Below are 15,379 nucleotides of genomic sequence, written 5' to 3' on the forward strand. Positions count from 1 at the left end.
CCCCCCCCCCCCTAAGGGGGGGCCCAACTTTTCCCCAAAAATAACAGGTCCTGTCCATATTTCCTCATTGAGTGAAAGGATATCATGGTTGGTTCTGATGAATCAACTTCTTGGCATATGTTAAATTGCTCTTCTATTCATCTAATCTGCACTCAGGCATAATTCTGGTATGAAGAATATTGCAAATGACATCAAACTCTTACAGCAGTTTTAAGCATGTCCGAAATTCCAAATGACGTCAAGAGAAAGGGGACAATGTATAACATAGCAACACTTAATGCAGTGAATGTACAATGCTCAATGAAAGATACTCCTTACAAGATATATCTAATCCGTATATACAACTGCAATGAAAACAGGTGTAATTTCTTAGTTTATTCATATTGTATGTAGTGTGACTCAAGGAACCAGAAATAATAATAGCCAACAATCTGTGCAATAATAGACATCCTGAAAGCTTAACCTCTTCATCACATAAATTAGGGGGCAAATAAAATCAATTTAATTATCAACTATGCTGATGGCTAGCATCAAGTATGTAGCCAAAATACCATCCACAACATTTGTTTTAAAATAATCAAAACTACATAGATCTTCATGACAAATCAAATGCAAAAATTTTCAACCCACATAAGCATTTAGACTGGATAGCACAAGAAACTACATGTTGTGTTAACTGAAAAAGAATTATCGCATTAACCACACCCACAAGGCTCATTGATCTCACAATTTCTCCGCCGATATATATGTTAACAGAATTTCGGTATTGTCCTCTTGTTTAAACAAAATATTCAACTCAGAAACACTAGTTGTGGATAAAACCAACAAGTTGAAATTTTGAACAATCAATATCTAAGAGCAAAAATGCTTTCCCCATTAGGTCAAGCAGATACCTACCTGACTTTTCCTATTCTCCATGTCTGATGGGCTGAAGTCTATTAACTATCAGCATGCATGAAATTACTCATAAGTGAAAGCAATTTTGGCTCTTAGATATCGATTGTTCAAGTTTTTGACTAGTTGGTTTTGTATGCCACCATTGTTTCCAACGCGAATATTTTTTAGGGATAATTGCACCCCCCTCCCCTGTGGTTTGGGAAATTAAATCTGTCACCCGGTGAGATTTGTTTTCATGTAACAAATAAGTCCCCCATTAGTCAAAATTCACTGAATTTGTTGATATTAACCAAAAAATTGAATAAAAAATAATATTAACCCTCGATTGACTTATTACTTATTGCAGGTCAAATAATGTTTTAAGACGAAACTACTCTTATAACAGTGAAGATATACATCCTCACATGCATTAACGCATGAAGACTTATGAGGATAATTTGGTCATAAAAAAAATTATTTAACCTATTATAAGTCAGTAATAAGTCAATCAAAAGTAAACATAGATTTTCTTCCAATTTTTTTTTGTTAATATAAGGAAATTGGACTTATTTGTTAGACGGAAGCAAACCTCATAGGTGCTAGATGTAATTTCCCAAACCATAGGAATCTACGTGTAATTACACCAAACCTCAGTAGGGGCGAGTGTAACTATCCCTATTTGGTAAGGCAAAGCACACAATCCTAAGCTAAGTTAAATATGCTCAGCAGAAATGTAATGGTAGCACGTAAGATTTTACGTAACAAAAGTTTAGTCTCTAAACATAAAAAGAAAGAATCCTAATATAAGTGCATCAGAATTACTCCCGATTAGATAAGGTTTTTCCTTCAAGGACAAGCTACTGAACATAAACAATAAATGACTTTCTTTAAATGCACCAGTGATGCTAATATTTATTAAACATAATCATGTCATCGTAATATATTTGAGCGATTCTTGAATAGCAATAAAAGCTCTATCAAACTAGTAATAACAAGGGCAGCTTTCCATGGAAAATCAATATCAGAACAAGAAATAATGGTTAAGCTGACTAGTTGATGAGGATCGCTTCAAGAAAGCTTACTTCATCTCATCGTCATTTGATGCGCCATTGCCTGCTTCTTGACACAACTTTTTCCTCTCATGCATGAAACTATGCACCTCGTCAGACCATCCACATGAACTCAGCACTGCGGAAGCTTCTCTCCCAATCCTGAGGCATGTGAAAGCAAAAATGGGTAATAGATCTCTTGTAGGATAATCAGGAACATTTGTTAATAGCCACAACAGCGAAACCTTTACTATCTTTAGGCACCAAATGAAGTACTGGAATGATCACCTTTGTTTCGTGTGCAACAAAGGTGAAAATAATCCAGGTACAAAAAGTAAACAGATCTGTTACTTCGGTGAAGGAACTGAATGCATGGATAAATGACCAGGTTTCGCCAGTCAAGGACATCGTAACCGCACATGCCAAGAACCAGAATCCACAAGCCTAAGAAACAGATCAAAAATTCCTAAAAAGGAGACCAAAATTGAAACAGTGGAACGCGCATCCAAGTCGGATGCCAACGAAGTTATATAAATATGAAAGAACCAACTTCATTCATCCCATATATGTTTACGCCAAAATGCTCTCGATATGAATGGAAGGAGAAAATGGGTGCACCACGTATCCAGGGTTCAATGTAAATCAAATAATCAATAACCTTAAACAAGCATTACTTTTTATCCTTCAAGAAACTTAATTAACTGAACACCAAACGAGACAATTAGTTAAAAGAACATAAGAATAAGTAAAGTTTTCAAAGACAGTGGAAGAACAAAAAAGAACCCAGATACAATGGAAATAAAAATAATTTTCAAGTTTAAAAACTTCAAGCAGGATAACATACAATTCTTTGTATGCTTCAACTTTTGCACGAGATTGATCGTCTCTTGCAAGAAAAATGCATGAACGGCCATCTTCTATTTTCCTCTTCATGCATGAGTGATTGGAAGAGCTCATGATGTCGCCATTCTGTAAGTCCTGGCGGTTCCGACTTTTTCGTTCTGAAGTCACGATTTTGAAGCCATTTACTCGATCTGAACTTCTGTCAAAAGAGTCCACTGCAGAAGAGCCATCTCCATTACTGATTCCCAAGGAGGATAACCCCCTCTTCATAATCTGAACATCAGACGACTTTTTGCTCATTCCATTTCTCTCATGTATTGGCAAGCCAGTTTTCTCCTTTTCCACTGAAACAACAGAAGCTGCTGCGTGGCCATTTTTCTCCCTGGACTCCTTACTATAAACAGCAACCTTAATATTCCCAGGGGCAAGCAGATTGTTGGCATTCCCAGAGTTGCTAAACTTCCTATTTTGACTAGAAACCCCTTGATCAACCTTAGATATTGTTGAATTGCCCATCTGACTATGGTGGTTAGAAGACTCTTTAATAGCCACCGGTTCTACAAAAGCACCTGAATTTTGTACCCCAGTTGAATTACCAGAATTGGACCCAAGTGCAGCAATTGAATTATACATCTCTGAATGATCATCAGAAAGTTGTTTCGTACTACCTGGTGTTTCTAAATGATCAGACCTTTGGATTAGTGGTGCTTTAGTGCCATTGGAGGCAAGGTAGTTGGTTGAATTGTTGATCTCAGAATGATTGGCAGACATTTTCATGTTAACAGGTTTTTCCAAACAACCCGACTTGTTGATAAACGATTTAATGCCATTGGTTGAATTATTTGTTCCAGACTGGTGATTAGCAACTTGTCTAGTAACTGGTTTATCTAGACAACCTGGCTTTTGTATCATTGATGTTTTACTGCCATTTGACTCATGAGTCTTAGATCCATTGGCCACCACATCAACTCTAGTTCGAGGCCTCTGTTTTGTACGAGAGAAAAAAAGTATATAGACTTTCTCTGACAAAACCTCCTGCAAGGTTGAGACCGAAACATAAGAATCATTGCAGCAGTACCAGCGACCAATAGCATCCTGAAAAGATAAAAGCAAATAGAAATAAGATATCAATGGTTAAGAATCAATATCAACAAAACAATCAATCATACACAACAAAAATAACCATGAAAAGACCTTGATATATGCATAGTAATGTCCAGAATCAGGAGAGAAACCTGAATGTACAATAGTACCAAAAAGATTATACTCGGGATGCTGATCCTGCAAAAAATAAGCCATAACTTATGCATAAGAATAAGTGCAATAACATAAGCAGAATAGTATGATAGTTTTTTGAACAGACTAATTTGAAGAATCTACAGATTGTCCAAAGACTAGGCATGAACCATGAAAATTTTCCACAGGATATCACATGCTATTAGCATTAGAAGCATAAAAAACAAAATATCATTGGTGATAACTGGAAACGAGGGTCAAAACTAAATTATATGATCTCCAGAGGAAATAGCTGCAGCCCAGGAAGACAGGAATACCCGCGCATGAAATGTATGAATTCATTTAAAAAAAAAAGAAGACAGGAATCTTCAAGGTTCAACAATAAAGACAATGATTCCGGAAAGCTACTGGAAGCAAAAATTGTTTATATCAACCTATTGTCACAAAATGAGGTGGGTTCCTAACTTCAAACGCAGTAAATTGCTAAAGCTTATATTCAATTAAATATCTCAGTAAAATCGAAATGGTGGAAAGCAAAGGTTCTATACAAGGAGAGGAACATGAAGTGAGCCAGTCGAGGAAAAAACTATTATGCAAGTTTTCCAGCTAATTGTGAGTGGACTTGATTGAACGAAATGTATTCAAATGCAAAAGGAGACAAGAGATTATGGGCCCAAAGCTGGGGCCTATGTGCATAAGACAGTATATTCATATGCATGGCTAACAGAGACAAAAGAGCTATCATAGACAAGGCTACAGTTGGTCGTGCACAATTATCCTCTCCTACTAAGGAGATAAAAGATGTTTGATAAGCAAACTCGGCTCAAGCAACCAGAAGGGCAAGGTTAAAGATGGGGTGAAAGTACAAACTCGAGGGCAAGAGGCGTCACAGTTCAACATGCAATGGAAAGAGCAAAAGAGCTCTTTTACAAGTTCGGCCCAAATCAAAACATTCTTCATCAGTTGAGTATAAATAGAGGACAAGTACCAGAAATCAGAGACCAATATGGCTAAATGCTATACTCGAGAATCAAAGATGCAATCAGTTTCACTAGGTGGCATACAGAAAGTTGACTCAGCCTATCACACCATCATCATAATATTAGTAAAAGAGCCACATACTAAAGGTTTTTTTCCCTATAAGCAAGTTCCTTGACTATTTTTCTAGTAGGTGGGGAGAGAAGGGGAGAAGAAAACCATATAAATATTTCTCATTGAAATAACTTTTTTCCCCAACAGACCTGGCTTCCTTTGCACATGTGACTTGAAAGCACTAATATCTCGTCAAATGCAATGGGCTTATCAACCTTCCCACCAAACATACCCTCAAACCTCTACACAACAACCAAAAAGAAGAGGACAAAAGAAGGTTAATGTTACAACGAACAAAACCAAATGGAATAAAGATATAAGTAGCACTAACTCCCACACCTTTAACTGGATTACAAGAACATTTGGTGCCTCAAGAACAGACATTTGCTTCCTTGCTGCCACCATTTCCTTGCAACTAAACAAACATAAGTTTCCATCCATCAAGCCACAGTATAAACCAACATATGCACAGGCAACACAGAAAGTTCACTTGCATGCATATCATGAGAAAAGAATGACATAGCATACACAGAAGGTTTAATGCATGCTCAGACAATAAAGAGAGATTCAAATACTTACTGATCACACTTGTATTTGTTATTTCCATCCAATATCTCAGGCTGAAAAAACTTCTGCAGAGCCTCTTTGAGTGATCCACTTTGCAAAATATCAAGACTAATATCCATAATCTCATCAACCTTATTTGACTCAGCTCCACATGACAAACATTTCACTTGGCTCTGCAGCGACCCCCCAAAAATCTCCTTCACCACTGTTTCTCCAGTCCCACTGATATCCCCTCCATTGGCAATCCCACTTTTACCCCTTTGTTGTTGCTGTAACTTCTTTAGTCTCAAGCATGTATTATGACACGCATCAATCACATAACGCAAAAATTCATGTGCATCCTCTTGCCTCCCAGTCCGAAAATGCTCAGCATATATCCTTAAGCAGCTGTTTATTTTTAAAGGCGCATCTGAGACTGCTTCACTACTCAAAGAGCGAGCAATACGTTTTTCTAATATGCAGAAAGGACACTCCCCTTTCTTCTCCTTTCCTGCCCCAAAGTCACCTTGAAGAAAATGATGCTGTTAAAATAATTTCCAGACTCATGTACTTAAAATAATTTCCAGACTCGTGTACTTAAAATAATTTCCAGACTCATGTACATAAAATCCACTCTCAAAACTGAAGCATAATTATATAAAAAGAGAAGTACAAAGCTTCTAGTCAGAGAAGAGTTATGTTAGTTAAGTCTCTCAATAAACTTCATTCATAGAGTGGAGATCCACACCTATGAATTGAAAGGTTCCCCATATCCAATAGAGTGCTCCATGTAAGAATACAGATATTAAGAACAAATACTAATCAAGAACAGAACAAACGGACAATAATGAAATCCAGAGGCTCTGCTTTTTTTATTTTTTAAGTCAAAAGATTTGTCTTACCAAAACTAACTTTTGAGAGTTGTTATAATCTAGAGGAACAGAGAGGGTTGCTAGTTTCTTTTGTTAACAGTTGATAATCGAAATGTCTTTTGATAATATATATCAGCTAAGCCTCAAACATTTTAAGCTTCTTCCAATACATAAAACTGTGCAATATCAGGTCAGCCTAGGCATCAAATCACACTCACTTAAGCTTCATTTTGCTGAAGGTATGCACTTACCCATTTCCCAGAATGCATAGATCCAACCTAATCTTTTTTCATTGACATCCTCTGGATTGAATACTATGTCGAAAGCAAATCATATACCAATGTTATTTTTATTGGTATGACTTGGTACCAAACCCAATATCAGCCTTTACTCCTGAATCTTGACTGCAAACTACAAAAACTTCATGACTAATGTTTTTTAGCAGCTGTTACTACATCTACTGTTTATTTTGGTAGAATAAGCATAAGTCATAACAATTTATGCCGTAAAGAATATATTAAAAGATGCACAGTACGTTCCAACTACCGACCCTTGCATATCAATAATTCAGTAACAGTAGAAACTGCAATCGTTAATGCAAAATAGGCAAATAATTAGAAAAACAGATCCATTCATGTAAAAAGAGAACAGAAGAGACAAACAAGCAATGATGATGAGCAAACATCAAGGGAACTAAGATGCCAAGTAATTATCACGTCTGTCGAAAAAAATTCAAAAATGAAAGGGCACACATACACACATGTAGAGAGAGTATAAGACGGTACAATTAGAAGAGTGGAGAAATCGGAGGCAGAAATTAGCGAGAGGAGGGGTGTAAGTGAGGCACTGGAGAACAGAGTTGAGGTAGCAAGTGTTGCCGAGGTTCCGGAGCCCTAAGGGCGGCGCGCCGTGCTTTCGCTTCAACGACTTGAGAAGGCTCGGCTGCCACGTCATCTGCAGCATGCCCATCAACGACTACCAACCGCCTCCACCACCGCCGCACCATTGGCCGGCCACCACCTCCGCGATCGCATCACCTTCTCGACAATTCTCTCTCTCTCTCTCTCTCTCTCTCTCTCTCTCTCTCTTCGTGGTTTCGTCTGCTCGATCCTTTTTTCCCCTTTCCTTTTTTTTAATAATAATAAATAATAAAATTAGTAGTAGTAATATATTTTGGGGGTGGGGGGTTCTGGGGTTAGGAGGTTTTTATTTCATCCTCAATTTTTAATTTTTGGGCTGAATTTCTAATTTTCATTAATATTGTGGCCTCTGATTGAATTGTATTATTGTTGATTTTTATTGTTCATATATGTATTTGGGGCTGGCAATTTTTTTGAATAAAATGAGGAGACTATAGAATTCCAAAAGTCAAAAAAAAGAAACATAAAAAATCCCACCAACCGGATAGGAGAGGCGTTGTGTGTGGGCCAGGACTTCGAGGATTGAGTATGTGGGCCTATTGGGCTGCATGTTGGAGTTGGCCCATTTCTGATATCTCTTTTCCTCAACTGGTTTGAGAATTAATGAGGAGATTTGAATTTGATTTGCACAACTGGGTCATTCTTTTTAATATCAGTATAGATTACACAAATACCACGTATTATTTGTAAAAATTATAGATACAGCTCTGAAGGTGTTTCAATGTAATTTGTCTCGAGGGCGAAGGAGTGGGGGTTGACTAAATTTTTATTTCTGATGAAGTATCTATATAAATTACATATACAATTTCGGAAAATGTAATTTTGATTTTTCAAGAAAGAGGCTGTATGTGTAATTAAACTTGACTTTAGAGGTGTCATTGTAATTTAGCCAAAATATATTAACAATTCAGTAGTTCAAGAGAGAAAGGATCAACCCAAGGCCAGGGAGCTTCTACAAGGCAAGCTATCTGAGGGTGCAAAGAGATCATGGAATACCAGCAAAACTCAGTGTAAGCCATAGAAGGCGCAAGTATAACTGAGAAAGCTGTCAACGCTGCCCTTCAATCAATCTCAAACTACCACTCTCTGCCATCATGCTAATCTAAACTTTGCAGCAGTTCCAGGTACTTAAAAACTTAAATGTACAAATGCAAAAATCAAATTTGGCTCGAGAAGAATTCCTCCTGTTGCATTCAATACAAAGTACAATTGTCGGAGCTGCTAGAAATGTAAAAACATCTGAAGATGGTCAAGGTTATATCTGTTAACGGTACAATGTCTACAACCTTGCATAAAAACGAAGGTTGTTAATCTCAACTTCAGACATGGCTACGATTTTGTTTTTTTTTTCCCCATCAATTGCCACCAATAAGAGATAGAAACTATCGGCTAAAATAATATATGTGGTCTACAAAGATTAATGTATTGAACCAGAATTATAGCTTCTCCGGTTGCAGATACTGGACATTGCCTTTGTATGCATCTTCTGGGGAGGCACATCCCCCACTTCGGATACCCAGAACTAGACAAACAATGTATTGCTCACAAACCTGAGTATAGTTTAAGACTATATTCTTGTTTCATTGGTTGTGGTTGAAGCTGCACCTAGTGGAACTGATTGAGCAGGCTCTAATGGGCTAACTCGATAAGCTTCCTTTCTCAACTTGTGATTATTGTATGCAGCTACCCCTGCAATAGCTGCAGTAGCATCCAGCATTTATTCATCAAATTGTGATATTCTTGTTGAAAATCCAGGCAAATTTTATATATATATCAAGTGCAAAATCAACAATAGTAGTGAAGCCACAAGCAAAGTAGTGGATTCATTGAACTTCTGCAATGTTTGAGAGAGAATAAACAAAATTCTTAAATTGCATGCACATAAGGATGGAAAATAAACCTTCATAAAATTGCTGCATTTGCAGCCATAGTAAAAGTTTACAGGCGAACTCACACTTACCAATGGCATAGCCAAAAAGATTGATGAGTGTCAGCTTCGTGTCAGCAAAAAGAAGAGCTGAAAATAGAACCACAACCCAATCCTTGACAACCCCAGCGACACGAATAGTCAAAGCACTTGTATGTGAGATGACAAGGAAAACTGAAAGATTGAGAGCAAAAGTGCAAAGAGAATTAAGAGTCAAAACAAGGGGTTTGAAGCTCCAAGTCCCCTGTTCATCCATCTTAGGCTTCTCCAGGAAGATCCAGGGGATTAATAGGCAAAGAGCACTGCAAAATGATCAATGAAACAACAATTAAATTGATGAGAGCATAAGCTGTAAAAAAAGCCCAAACTGTAGGAAATAGACCACATGCCTGCATGGGCTAACATAGTACATCAGAGATATGGGATTTAGCTTTAGACCCTTCCTTTTAACTAAAATCTCCATAAATATTAGCCTCAAAGCTTCTCCAACTACACCTCCCATTTGGTAAACAACACCGATCCAGCTAATTTCCATCTCGCCATAAGAAGCTACCAGAACCCCAAAACTGATGACTGACATTATGAGAAGCATCCTGCAACTCATAACTTCAAGTCCAGCTAATACACCAAGGATGAATACAGCAACTGGCACTGCAGATGTCACCAAGAGTGTCAATCAGTTCTTTTAGTACTAACTTTATATGGAAATTTGCTCAAACTGTGTGAGATCACCACTATTCCACCAATAAAAACACTGCCTCATACGTACTGATTGCTTTCAGCATCTGAGCAAATGCAACTGATATGTAGAGGTAAGCAGTGTTCCCAAGCCAAAGCGTCATAGCAAACATTGCACCAATTGGGATGACGGAAGTTATATACCTGTACATTCAGTGTTCGCCTTGTTCAATGACATCATATTGCAATCACAATATTAAAGGAAAAACATGTAACTATATGAATATGTGGTGTCAAAATCAACGGAATAGAGCACGGATATGCTAAAAAGATCAAGGATGGAAACAACAAATCCCAAGTAACAACATTCTCATCTGCAGTTCTTCCTTTGGGGTTCATTGGGTAATCACGTGCTGATGGTGAGACCGTTATTCTTAAGTTCCCTTAAGTGTTGGTGCTTTCTCTTTGATACATAAATGGAACACTATGAGCAGTCGATCCATACTCAAAAAATGGGGTAAAGCTCTTGCAGAGTAAATCATCCCAGAAAAATAAAACGTAGCTCATATAGCAAAAGTAAGAATACTCACACATCCAAAGTCATTCCTTCATCAATTTTCATAATCTGCAAAATGGTAAAAATGAAATACGACACTTCATAATAAGATAAAACCAAATCATAAACCTTTATATGAAAATTAATTACCTTGAGAACTTTGGTAAGCATGAAGCATAAAACAGAGGAGAAGACCATGTGAAGCAGAGTCAATCCAAGAGGATATGGGAAGTTTATTTCCTTTGATGATAAAACCCACTGCATCAAGAAAAGTTTCATTAAACAGGATTAGCCATATGAAGAAATTTTGCAGTCAAACATTTCACCAACTTGCAGAACATTGGCAGGAACATGCACAGACATTCATTGTTCCAGCTTTCAGAATTTAAATAAACATGAAGCAATACAAAACAAAAAAAAAATGAAAAAACCAAAAGTCTTAGCTATATAAAAACAGCAAATATGGCACAACTCTTGTGAAAAGATGGTGAGAGGACTGGAAACTCACGAAATGCACACTGAAAAGCTTACAGCAAGTGCAGCTTGACAAGAAGAAAACACCCACAACTATACAATATCTTCAACTGATCAAAAAGGCTGGTACATTTAAATGTTACTACATTCAAGTTGTATTTCATACTTGCAAGATCAAAAGTTCCAAAAACAACACCACCAATGGATCCAAGCTAATGTTGCAACCACAAATTCACATAATCGAAAAAGGTAGGAATAACAAAAACTCCGCATACTATAGGCGTTAGAAATATAGGCCATCATTTCTAGCGGAATAGAATGTCAGCATAGCTGAACACTGTTTAGACCTGAAAATGAATGGATAGTCGTTAGTGAATGACTTAGACATATTTTACGAGGGAATATCAATGCAAACAGATTACCCTGATTAGACATATTTTACGAGGGATCATGCAAACTTTCTCATAGCAACAAAACAGACATATATGAGTATCCACTCCTAGGAGAGAAATGTTATGAGAAGAAGTTTCCTTCAGAAGATGAAAAGAAGCAAAAGAATAGGCCAACAAACAAAAATCAATTTCTAGGCAGACGTGCCTTAGCTAATATAATATAGTACCATGTCCATCACAGTTCACAGTTTGAAACATATGATTCCAAAAATTTGAATCTTGAAAAACTAGCAGTGACCTCATATGTCAAGAGAAAAACACAATTCAAGCTATACAAAGAGTATTGCGCAAACAAAATACGAAAGAACGGAATTAAACAAGACCTTCGTCTCAAACCATTACTAGAAGTTATCAAATCGAAAATGCCACTGATGCAGAGGAATTAGTAAATATATGCATCACAGCTTCTCCCACAGCATCCAATGACTAGCTAGACCCTCAGATCACCGACGCAACTATTCGACAAAATGCTAACTACAACGACGTGATCACCAAACCCACCCACCACCAGAGACATATATATGCACATGAAACGGGTAAGTCCGAAGTGACCTTGTTGAAGAAGATCTGACCGCTGGAGAGTGCGATGTAGAGGAGAATGTATGCATATGTCAAGAACTCTTCCTTGGCCCATCTTCTATTACGATCCGCCATTGCTGCTGCGTCAGTAAGTCGACTCACTGCAGAAGCAGAGACCGAATCTGCTGTACAGGCAGAATGTGGGCCGATGGGGCAGGGTTTAACGGCGTTTGACTAGGAGATATTGGAATTTGAGCAACAAAAAAAGAAACAAAGATTGCTTGCAAATCCAGTTTGGTGGAGCGGGGCCCCGGAGGGAATAGCAGGAGACAATAGAAACGATGAAGAAGTTATATAAGGGGAATAGAATAGTGTGTGTCTATGCTTATTTTCTCATTTTCTATGTAAGACGATGGAATCGCAGTCATAGATTTGGGATTCGGTAATCATTCTTTAGCTTTTTAAATTTAGACATAATTTCACTCCCCATTCCTTATATATATATACATACTTTTTGCTATTTAAATCATTTTATTTAATACCTTTGAAATTTATTTTTGTTTAAAAAATAAATATTTTAGTCAGTCAATACTAACCAAATTTAATAATATTAACAACAAAATTGGATAAAATTAGCTATGATTGATTTATTACATATCAAATAATTTTTTTATGATCAAATTAATGTATATTTTTATTATTATAAGGGTAATTTTAGTCACAAAAAAATTGTTTGACATGCAATAAATCAATCGAGAATAAATATCAATTTCAATTGCAAGTTCAAAAATTATGCTATTATAACTTAATTACTTTTTTAAGGATCAAAATGACAATAATAATGTAATAATTTATTTATTTTGGTATGAGATTAAATCAGTAACTGATATATACTTAATTGTGTGATGGATAAAACATCCCATTCCCACCTGCCTCACGGAGTTATCCAAATAAGATCCGGGTCTCAAGTTTCTTTACGGGCCGGCCAAACTCGGATATATTGTGATACCCGGCAGGATCCGTCTAAACAGGGCTCAATGTACTTGCGTGAACTTTAATCCGCTAGATGATGAATATAATGCACGCACAGAGTGTGAAAATCTAATTAAAGTACATTTCACTACACAACCAAATTATCATTTATATTAATATAAAAAAGAAATACTATTCACACTCATAAATAATGATTAATGACACTGTTGAATCAATTTTTTATAAAATAAAAATGCTCTTCAACTAATAAGATAACTAACTTATTTAATTTTTCAACTCATACATCAATAGATAAAATTAGTTTTCTTTTCTTTTATTTCTTGTTTTTTAATGTAATGTATTGGTTTGTATATTTACTTTTATTTATACTAAATTTATAATAAATAAAATTGTAGTTTTTAGTCTGCAATGACATTTTGATCGGTTCACCAGAAAATTATTGAAAACCTAACAAAGACTAACGAATTAGTCTAATTGTTAGATGGTCTTTAAAATAAAAAAAAATATTGGTAATTTTTCAAACAATGAGACGGTAATCGTAATTGTATCAAACATCGGGGGAGGTTATTGTAATTTATTATAAACTAAATTATCACGGTCTATAAAGTGAGGAACCTGAAAACAAATGAAAAAAAAATTGTAATTAGAAAATTGTATTAATTGAGGATCACGACACTTGTTGCTTTTAAGTTATGATTGTCTTTGTACGTGCATGTATTACTCAGAGTTCTAGGTATATAATTAAAAAAAATTATACATTTTGACTGAATTTATAATTTATCAAGTTTTATAATAGTTAGGAAATCTACTTCTTTTTCCTTTTTATTATTTCCATAAATGCCACAATTGATTATTAAATACAAAATTAGGTTTAATGTGAATTTACTACGAGATGGAATATATTTAATTATGAAAAGAGTGTTACATTTAGTGATAACAAAATGTAATGCGGTGCTACAGTTGAGACCATACATAAACCTCACATAAATACTAAAATAAAATGGCAAATTAAATTCAAATAAAGTGACGGAAATTATTTGCTAATTTCAAATATTTTAAAACTTATTTTTTTCTTAGGGAAAAAAAAAACTTAATTAGGTAATTTGTAATTCAAAATGCATAGTAGATCGAGCCAGCTCAGGGACCTGGACGGATCAGCCCCGAAAAAGCCCAGTCAAGGCCCAACACATTACTGTATCACCTTTAAATGCTTCCCAATTGGGTTCATATAAACCCAGACCCAACTTGTGAACCGACCCGATTGAGCTCGAATTGGGACCAGATCAGGCCCGGATCAGACCCGAATGTGCCTATATTTTTTTATGAAATAGATAATTTTTTTGAACAATTACTTAAATTTATGGTAATTTATGAAATAAAATAAATAATAAATTAAATCACTCAAAAAATAATAACTAGTAAAAACAATAGTTAAGTTATATAATGAACTTAGGTTATAATAAATTTAAAAAGAATTTATAATAAACTTTGAAAAAAAAAAGTATTAATGAATCAAAGTATTAAAAATTTAAAAGTAGAACAATAATGATAATATTTTTTAAAATTTCACAAGTATAAAAAAACTACTAGAATAATTAATTTAAGATAATAAAATAAATCTTACATGTCACGCATTATTATTATAAAAAAAAATGATCCAATAGACCCAGCTCAGGACTAGGTAGTCCTAGGCTGGTCCTAGGTTTCAACACCTAGGATCGGCCTGGTTCTAAGTGAGTATGGGCTAATTCAACCCATTTTTTTATTAGTTCAATTAGATTCTAGATTGAGCTAGCACACCTCGACCTACTGTACATCTTAATTTGCAATCAACCCTTTTTTTTTATTACAAATAAATTTGTTATAGGAAAAATTCTTATTTAATCTAATTTATATTAACTTTTTTTTTTACTCAAATCAAATAAATCTCTACAATGAATATACTATACTTACAATACAATTGATTATGATCTAATTATACGAATTAAAATTTTCCGAGTCACAGACCCCTAGCTGCCCTTCTCTTCCCACCACCGGACCACCCTATTATGCAAATGCAAAAATCACAAGACAGAGACAAGAATGATCTGGAACCACTCACCCCATCACATCACATAAAACACACAAACAATGATTACCACTGCGTGTCTTGTGCGCAATACATACATACATTCATACATGCATATATGTGACCGTAAATTGGTGGGGAAAATTTGCACATAGAGAGGGATGATGATAAACATGGAAAGAATTCATGCGGTGGAGAGCAGCCCATCCTAATCGGATGTGGTTTTGAGTTTTCACCATCATCTTTGATATTTTTGCTACAGTACCCCAACCGCCAAT

The 15,379-nt window shown here is 35.7% G+C and overlaps 3 protein-coding genes across 6 annotated transcripts in view; 1 reads left to right on the top strand and 2 right to left on the bottom strand.

Moving 5' to 3' along the window:
• LOC105165503 (ubiquitin carboxyl-terminal hydrolase 25) overlaps positions 1 to 7,652 on the bottom strand; it is a 9,378-nt gene extending 1,726 nt beyond the window's left edge. For 2 of the 4 annotated variants that reach the window (XM_011084531.2, XM_011084532.2), the window contains exons 1-7: positions 7,300 to 7,651; positions 5,676 to 6,168; positions 5,436 to 5,511; positions 5,246 to 5,338; positions 3,963 to 4,049; positions 2,770 to 3,863; positions 1,959 to 2,087 (exon numbers count right to left, since the gene is read on the bottom strand). In XM_011084531.2, coding sequence (XP_011082833.1) covers positions 1,959 to 2,087; positions 2,770 to 3,863; positions 3,963 to 4,049; positions 5,246 to 5,338; positions 5,436 to 5,511; positions 5,676 to 6,168; positions 7,300 to 7,483 — 2,156 coding nt within the window. In that variant the 5' untranslated portion in view covers positions 7,484 to 7,651. Of the gene's footprint in view, positions 1 to 1,958; positions 2,088 to 2,769; positions 3,864 to 3,962; positions 4,050 to 5,245; positions 5,339 to 5,435; positions 5,512 to 5,675; positions 6,169 to 7,299 lie in introns of all 4 variants that reach the window. The other 2 variants (XM_011084533.2, XM_020694647.1) reach the window with 2 other exon arrangements.
• On the bottom strand, positions 8,572 to 12,469 carry LOC105165504 (probable sugar phosphate/phosphate translocator At3g14410). Its single transcript, XM_011084534.2, has 7 exons — positions 12,074 to 12,469; positions 10,746 to 10,853; positions 10,630 to 10,664; positions 10,131 to 10,243; positions 9,751 to 10,012; positions 9,395 to 9,663; positions 8,572 to 9,132 (listed from the first exon to the last, which is right to left on the bottom strand). The coding sequence occupies exons 1-7, from the start codon at positions 12,173 to 12,175 to the stop codon at positions 9,002 to 9,004; spliced, it is 1,020 nt and encodes a 339-aa protein (XP_011082836.1). The 5' UTR covers positions 12,176 to 12,469; the 3' UTR covers positions 8,572 to 9,001.
• The window catches only part of LOC105165505 (peroxisomal (S)-2-hydroxy-acid oxidase GLO1-like), a gene marked incomplete in the record, with an annotated part of 3,222 nt that continues 3,086 nt past the window's right edge, over positions 15,244 to 15,379 (top strand). Inside the window, 1 exon segment of the mRNA XM_020694494.1 lies at positions 15,244 to 15,379.

The sequence above is a fragment of the Sesamum indicum genome, linkage group LG6 (genome assembly GCF_000512975.1).
Source record: "Sesamum indicum cultivar Zhongzhi No. 13 linkage group LG6, S_indicum_v1.0, whole genome shotgun sequence".
In the NCBI taxonomy this organism is placed as follows: domain Eukaryota; kingdom Viridiplantae; phylum Streptophyta; class Magnoliopsida; order Lamiales; family Pedaliaceae; genus Sesamum; species Sesamum indicum.